This window comes from Sturnus vulgaris, chromosome 5 (assembly GCF_052056855.1).
Source record: "Sturnus vulgaris isolate bStuVul1 chromosome 5, bStuVul1.hap1, whole genome shotgun sequence".
Taxonomy (NCBI): domain Eukaryota; kingdom Metazoa; phylum Chordata; class Aves; order Passeriformes; family Sturnidae; genus Sturnus; species Sturnus vulgaris.
In genome coordinates this window covers 46384481-46392912 of record NC_142247.1, presented here as the reverse complement: position 1 = coordinate 46392912, position 8432 = coordinate 46384481, and the positions used below count along the sequence as shown (strand labels likewise).

At 39.2% G+C, this 8432-nt stretch overlaps 1 protein-coding gene across 1 annotated transcript in view; it reads left to right on the top strand.

Moving 5' to 3' along the window:
- The first annotated feature begins 485 nt into the window (after positions 1-485).
- Positions 486-8432, top strand: part of HMGA2 (high mobility group AT-hook 2) — a 116086-nt gene continuing 108139 nt past the window's right edge. Inside the window, exons 1-2 of the mRNA XM_014888570.2 lie at positions 486-730; positions 3329-3415. Of these exons, the coding sequence (XP_014744056.1) occupies positions 620-730; positions 3329-3415 (198 nt within the window). The 5' untranslated portion in view covers positions 486-619. The remainder of the gene's footprint in view (positions 731-3328; positions 3416-8432) is intronic.

The window sequence follows — 8432 nt, the reverse complement described above, 5'->3', positions numbered from 1 at the left end:
TTTTTAAATGATCGCTCCTTTTGCGCGCTGCTCCCGCTGCTGCCGAAATCCCCGTCTTCCCAGGGTGCATGCTTCTGGCAAGATTATGCAGTGTTCTCAGTCCATTTTCAGTGTGTCTTATCTTAATTTGTCCTGATCCGATCTAAGTGCGATAGCCACCACTTGCTTTCAATTTGTAAACTTTTTTTCCTCTTCTTGGTTTGCTCCCGACTACCCTCGGACTATTTCTCTCTTTCCTTGCATTTCCAGGTTTGCAATTTACTCTGCCTTTCCGGTTTTTTTTTTTGTTTTGTTTTTTTTGGGTTTTTTTGGTTTTTTTTTTTTTTGTTGTTGTTTTTTGTTTTTTTTTTTTTTTACCTCTCCTCTTTTGAATTGCTTCACGTTACTAACCATTCCTAAATTATAAGAGAGATTCATTCCCCCTCCTCTTCCACCACCACCACTACCTACCACCATCACCTCCTCCTCCTCCTCCCCTTCTCTTCTCCTTTTTGGCAGCACCAGGACGTCCGGTGTGGTGGTGGCAGCGAGCAGCAAAAGCAGCAAGAGCTCGTTTTGATTCCCCCCCTTCCAAGGTGCTTTGGAGAGACTGGTTTCAGGCTGAGCAGCAGAAGTCACGATGAGTGCACAAGGTGAGGGACCCGGTCAGCCTTCCACTGCTGCCCAGGAGCAACCTGCAACCGCAGAGCCTCAGAAGAGAGGACGAGGCAGACCCAGGAAACAACCACAAGTCAGTATCGCATAGATACGTAGAGCCGCAGATCTATAGTGTTATAGGCATGTACATGTACGTATTGTTCTGCAAGTGAAGGAGTCCTGGCGACGGGGCGGGGGAGGCTTTGTTGCAAGCTGCTTCCCGGCGAGGTGGTGCAGAGGCGTAGCGAGGGGCTCCGTCGGGCGCCCCGGCGGGGGAACCCTAGAGCTCGGAGCTACGGGGCGCTGCCTGCCCGTGGCTGAGCCGCGGAGCCTCCTCGGGGCTTTCACTATTGTGCAGGGAGCGAGCTGGGGCTTTTCAATGTAAATGGGGAACATGGAGCAGCGCGGCTCCGACCAACCAGCGCTCGCTGGGTCATTTCGAGCTGATTTTGAAATTGCGAAAGCGAGGAGCAGGGAACGGGGCTCTCCTGTCTCCCTCCTCTCAGCCGTCGCAATATCTCAGTCTGTGTGCGCGCGTGTGTGTGCATGTGTCGGGTCCCACCGGACGCTGCTGCCGCCTCCGATCTTGACCAGCCCAGCCCCCGAACTGCCCCTAGATGTTGGCGGAGAGGAGGGTGACTAGAAAGTCGCATAGCTTTTTTTTTTCGCCTTTCGGCCCCCCCCCCTCCCCCAGCTTTCGCCCCCCTCATCGGCTGGAGAGAGGTGCCCCCGTTGCCGATGGAGGTGGGGGAGGTAGCCGGAGGCGTCTTGCCCTGTATTTGCAACACCTTTTTCCTTTGCTCCGGCGCTTTCCCAGGCAGGTCGACGCGACAGGAACGCTGCCCTGTCTGGACGCGGGGAGCGGAGCCCTGTGCTCCTTTCCACCCACATCCACAGCCTCCACCTGGGCCCCGAAAGGGATGCGCTAGGCTCCCCTATTTTGAGTTGCAATACCTGAATTCGCGTTAAGGTTGCTAGATCCGTGTGTTATTCCCCCACCCTCCTTGCTTTCCTTTTCCCGAAGTGCCATTGTAGCATAGTCTGGAGCTGCCGAGCCGCGCTCAGCCCCTGCCGCTGGGCGAGGGGCCTGGGGGGAGCACCCGCGCTCTGCAGCCCCTCCGCCGGCGCCGCCGAAGGAGGATTTTGCCTGCGGATGCAACCAATTAATCCCGCATCTCGGCGGGGGCAGCGCGGAGCTACCCGCAGCCTTTTCCCTGCCTCCCTCAGAAGTCACGGTTGAGAAGCAGCGCTATCCGTGGAGCTCATTTTAAAGCAAGCCTCCGCGAGCTTTAAACGTGTTTACTTCCCATTCATTTGGCATCAGCCCTACTGCCATGAGAGCCTTCGAGGGGCTCAAAACATGGAGAGGGCTGAGCAGCAGAGCCCTGAGCCGGGGGAAACTCGTCTGCTTTGCTTCCTTCCCCTCCCCCGTCACGATATGGTCCTGTAAATTGCACAGAAAGTACTTTTTGGAAAGCTTGCCCTTGATGACCCTCACTCCATTGGTCTGTTGACTGCAGGTTCTGTCCCACTAATGCTTTACCCGCTGATTGCCCTCGACCAGCCCCGGCACCCGGCACCCACCGACCCTGCTGGCTTGTGCCAGGGCTTCCTTTTTTCCTTTTTTCTTTTTCCTTTTTTTTTTTTTTTTTTTTAATTTTTTTCCCTCCTGTAACATTTAAACGCGTGGAAGTGAAAGAAAAATGCATCTCCTTCAACGTGCTCTGCCCAGATGTACAGTGCCGCCGAGGCTCGCCACAGAGCTGCAGTACTGGGGAGTCCCCTCGCCAGCCTCCCCTTAACCTACCCGGGAATTATGAAAGCTGAAGGGATTTAAACTGTTTAAGTTAACAAACTGCACTTAATTAGATCTACCACATCCTGTAATTCGAATGAAATGTATAACATTCAAGACTAGAAGAGTTTTATAGTGTTTATGATTCACTGAATAAATATTTGGAATCTGAACTCTTAGTAATTTATACCCAGCTTTAAAGACTGGTTATTTACTGGGAAGCAAAGGAACTAGTTAAGAAAATAGCTAAAATAATCAGTGTCGACTCATTTTCAAGTTGGGTTTTTGTTTCAGATTTTTCTTTGGTCGAGTGTTTTTTACTTACTTGTGTTCTATTTGAATAAACGTTTACATTTGCATGTTAATGCAAATAAGTTTTCTTTAGAATAGGTTTGAATATAATGCTGACTGCAGAACAACGGAAAAAAAATAACCCCCTTGAGAAAGAAGTAGTCTCATCTTACTTTACAATATTCTGGTAGTTTACTTTTTTCCCTAAAAAAGTTTGTGCTAGAGACTACATGTGATAATTGTATCTTGCTATAGTGAAATGCAATTGAAATTAAATTGATAACTGTATTATTTTTTAAATAACCCCACTTATAATCATAGCCGTCTTTAAAAAATGTGTTTCTTGCTTAACTTACATGTTAGAATATGCACACTTTTCCAAGTTTTTTTATGCAATTGCAAGAGAATTTAAATTCCTTTATTGTGCAAAATATATTTTTTCCTTTACCTGGAGTTGCTAAATTTTTCATGTTGCATTATTAATATTATGTTATTTAATTACACTGTTAATTCATATGTTTTAAGCAACTTCTCAGTTTAGTTTATCCTTTAGATCATCTGGGCTAGTTGTAGACTTGCCACAATTGCATGTTTTCCTGTATTTAGGAACCAACTGGTGAACCATCTCCTAAAAGACCAAGAGGAAGACCCAAAGGAAGCAAAAACAAGAGTCCCTCTAAAGCAGCTCAGAAGGTGAGATTGTTAAAGGGAAAGAATTACTTATGCTGTTTTTTCATCAGCTAATAGCAAAAAATCCAGTATTTAGGCTGTGAAGTGTCTTTTAATAATGGAAGCTACATAAAGCATGCATTTCACATTTTTAAAATTGGAATTAACATGAAAAGCCTAAGTATAGAACCCATGAGGGCATCTTTTTCAGTAGTCTACAGATTAGTGAAATAGCAATGTATTTCATGAAAAACCATGAGATGTCCTGTATCTAGGAAGGAAGTCAATGTTAAGGATATTATTTTCCTCATTAAGATTTTTGTAAGAGGAAGATTAACCTCTTGCTCACTTAGAGTTGTTACTACTACATACTACAAATCTGTATATTAAAACTAAGTGCTTTGTCAAACATAAGTTAATTAGAAGTAAATCCAATTATGTGTTGATGGAAGCAAGTGCACATATTGAAATTTACAGCTTTAAAATGTGATGATAAAGTAAACTTTGAGTTACAGTAAAGGCCTGTTATATCTTGTTTAGTAATCAGTTTCAAAGAGACTTGTACTGGAAGTGCTTTTAGTCTTCTAAACCACTGTTTCTGCTTGGTGATGGGACCAAACTTGTAATCTGGTGGTTCTGATTGCTCTTAGCTGCAGGAAAACTCCCTGAAGTCACTGCATTTAATGCATTTAGTGGACTTTACATCACAAATACAACATGAAAATTTGACTAAATTTTATTTGAATTGGGGAAAGAGCAGCATTAAAAAGTGGTGTTGTCAAGGCAAATCATGCATACGCTTCTGTCGGAAATATTTTCGTGAATGCAAATAGTTGTGTATAGGCTTGAAAACAAATATGAGAGATTTGTTTATTTGGTTATACAGCAGTTAGCACTAAACTCCAGGTACTAAATCAGAAACAAAAGCTTACAAAATCTGGTAGTGAACTGTTATGTTAAAGTGTATCAGTATCTTTTAAGGAGGTGTGTGACAAAATGTGTGGAAGGTATTTGTGTCCTTATCTAATTATGGTTCATTTTTCAGTATGCCTATGGTACCAACCATATTAAGTTTGATTGTTTTCAGTGTTATAAATTACTATAGCAACTACTGATAAATATTAAATCATTAAAAGGGGCTATGGTCTGTTTTGTTTAAAGTATTTTCAACATTTGTTTGAGGTACTTTTCTAATAGTTTGGTTTTTTTGTTTGTTTGGGGTTTTTTTGTTTGGTTTTTTGTTTGTTTTTTGTGGTGGTTTTCTGTTTTTTTTTTGTTTTGATTTGGTTTTTTGTTTTACTTTATGGGCTGGAAAAAAGCAGCATATTCTGTCAAGAAATGCATGAACTAGTAAAAAATGCTTTACAGGTTAAGTATTAAAAATCTTTGAAAGCCATTCTGCAAGGTAATGTGCTTAAAAATGTTGATTTTTTTCTTTATACAGTAAAAGCATTCCTCAGATTCATGTTAAAATAGTTTATATGTCACTCTTCAAAAGAGAGAGAGCAATTTTTTATTAGTCTAGCAAATCCAAATGTGAGCTTTAGTATTTTAAATATTACTCCTAGGAGTGTTGGCTTTCCTAGGAGAAACATTTGTAGAAAGATTAAATTTTAAGTAATTTGTAGAAGTGTGTTTTTAAAAGATGCTTCTAAAATAAATATTGACATTATTTCATTTACATGAGTGATTTGGAAATCAGTATAAATGAAAAATAATTTTAGAACATTCGTATATGTGTAGGTTTATCAAATCGAGAGTTTCCAGATGATTCATACATAGTTATGCTTTCTTAATCTAATTTACGAACGGACTAATTTTATTGTAACATTTTGATTTTCAGAATGCATGAAGTTACTCCTCTAATTAAAGCTTTTGGGTGTTGCTAATGTTAAAAATTGACGAAAGACCACATGTCTTTTTTATAATAAAAAACCCTTTGAGAGGTATGCAATTACAAATCTTATTGGTTTCTAGGTTTATAGATAAAATATAGAAATGTTTGATAAATCCTCTAAAGCATAAAACACTTATAAGCCTTACTAGAAGAAAGAGACTGGTATCATATTTCAAATAAATATTTTAGCCCTTTTTCCAAACTGAAAATTAGCCCTCTCTAAAATGGTTAAGCTTCTTACCAGGTATCTCAAAGTATCTTTTAATGTAATATTATTTCAAATAGTTTTTCTAACTGTAATATGGATGGGAAGGTTTTGACACTGTAAGAAAGCTTCCTTTGGTGGTGAGGGTATCACCTCTAAAAGGAGTGAGCTATATGTCCAATTTTGTGGTACACATATTTACACATATGTATGCATACATGCATTTATTAAGACTTTCTCAAGCCTGTCTCAACTCCCAGAAAGAGAACTGGCTATCTTAGCTTAAGCCCTTCTACATGTGAACCTGGGTACTATACACCCATCTGGAATTTGCTGGAATTTCTAAAGAATAGTGTGTGCCCTGTGTGTTTCAAAGGGAGCTCATTGAAATGCTTTAGAGTGTTCACAACATGTTAGATAAATGTCGACTACAAGAGTCCACTGAGCAGTCATGAGAAGGCACTCATGATTAATTGATTGGGTGTTCTCTTGCATAGCATTATACATCACAATTAAAAATGTATTGCTCAAACTGGCAGCGAGTTAAAAATACTCCAGAGCTGAGGCTTTGTTTTGTGATACTTTAAAAAGGAAATACTCTTAAATTAGTTGATGAACAATTTTCCCTGGAATTGTGGTTGTGTTGTATATTTACAATTTCTTGGTTCACATAATTTTTGCTTTAATTTTTGTTTGAGGTTTTTTGGTTTTTTTTTTTATTTTGTTTGTTTGTTTGTTTTGTTGCGTTGTTTTTTGTTTGTTTTGTTTTTTGTTTGGTTTGGTTTTGTTTGCTTGGGTTTTTGTTTGTTTTGTTTTTGGGTTTTTTGTTTTTTGGGGTTTTTTTGGGGTTTTTGGTGTGTTTTTTGTTTTTTGATTTTTTGGTTTTTGTGGGTTTTTTGGTTTTTTGATTTTTTTGTGGTTTTTTGTGGTTTTTTGTGGTTTTTTTTGTTTTTTTTTTTATTTATTTATTTATTTTTGTTTGTGGGTTTTTTTGTTTTGGTTTGTTGGAGTTTTTTTAGCTTAAAGAGTTTGTGTTTGGTCTTAGTAAACTGGCCTTGGGGCATCTGAAAGCAAACTGTGCTTGTTAGGAAATTAGTAATGTGAAACTTGACAATGCATACAGAATGTTGCAAAACTAACTGAACAGCTAATAATGTGGCAATTACTCTCATTTTGTGTAGTATGCTTTTTTTTTTCCTTAAAGCCTTGTGTATCACACATTCATAAGTTTTTATAAACTAGACACAAGAAATAAGCTGTGTTTTATATAAGACCAAACCATTTCTCAATTGTTTAATTTTCACATACTGGAGAAACACAATGTGTTACCAGATAGACCAGATAGATAAGAGGTAGAGACAAAAACCTACTGATCACCTTGCACTTGAGTCCCTACAATTGGAATGTTATTATGCTGTCTGCATCTTTAAACAAGTTGTTCTGTCATTAATTTGAAGTATTTGGGTTAAAATAGCAAAATGTGAATTGGCTTTTAGGTATTTTTTCTCCACAAAGCACAACAATTTTTTCAGGAAGATCATAGTGGGGAATCTTCCTTTTTAATTTCCTGGGTGTTCTGTGTTCCCAGTCCATCACATTACCCTTTCTAGGGCTTTTATTTTTAGCTCCCATAGTTTGTCTTGATGAAAATACTGTATAGGCATAAATACCTTCCTGTTTGGGAGCAGGAAACACATTTGTGACATTAGAAAAAGGAGTAGTAGCTACTATATGATTATCTTTACTGGAATTGTCAAGGGATGTCCCAGGAATAGACAATGGTAAAAATTCTTTAATAAAATTTACCTTCAGCTAAAATATGTTGAGTTTTGTTGTAGTTATTGGTGTAGTGAGATTCACTGAAAATGTCTACAGACCTTTATTCATTGTCCTCTGAAAACTAGAGCTTGTGATCCTGTGTGTGACTACACTTGCTATTGTCTCTATGTGACATGGCCAGGTTTGGTATGTAGAAAGGCATGTCCCTGGGTTAAGCAGTCCAAAGGTAAAAGAAAAAAAAACAACCGAACCAGAAAAGTGCATGTGATCAGGACTGTCCTGAATTGGTTCACGAAAATCTAGTTGGCTTCTCCATGCTTCGTTCATTTTCACCAACACCAGTCATTGCAAGCTTAAAGGGAAAACAAATTTATCAAGGGATTGTAGTGTGGTTATTGCATTGAAAAAATTAGAGACCTCAACATCAAATGTTCTGACCAAGATAGGAAAAACAGAAGACTGACTTTTGTTTAGAATTAAAATGGTTAAAACAGGACAAGGAAAGTTAATGTTTTGTATTTAGTCAGTCCCTAAGATTTTTTTGAAGAGTCTTTTTTTACTAAATAACTGTGTGATTTTTTTGAGAGGGACATATTCCTGGGATAGGTCTTTTGATTCCGTTTGACAATAGTGATCTTCCTCCTGAGAACAATCACTTATTTTAGCTGACTTACAGCTCTGACACACTTTATCTGAGATCTCCAGCAGATCATTTTGCCAAGAAGATAGAGTTCTTCGAAATTGAATTCTGTTGCATTGGAGGTCTTCCTTGACAATATATAAATGCCCAAAGAGCACTTTATAGACATTCAGTTATTTATATTTGTCTCGTCTTGTTAATTGCTTTCGATAGTACAGCCTTGGTTTCTGTCTGTGTACAGCACATTTTTGCAATAAGGAGGCAGAGATCATGGGCAGTCAAATCCTAGAGTTGCTGAGAGAAGCTGTTTGGAAGCAGGGTTTGATGGCCCTGTGGTACAGGGCTTAAGTGGATTGCACATCTTCCTGGGGACTGCTAGCTCGCTTCCAGAGAGCAGTGACTGAAATGGTGGTCCTTCTCACCTGTGGTAAATTAAACCCACTTCCCATATAGATCGTGCTTTTAAACATGAATAAGTTTAGTTCTGTTCCTCAAATGTGACCTTGCAATAATGGTATTT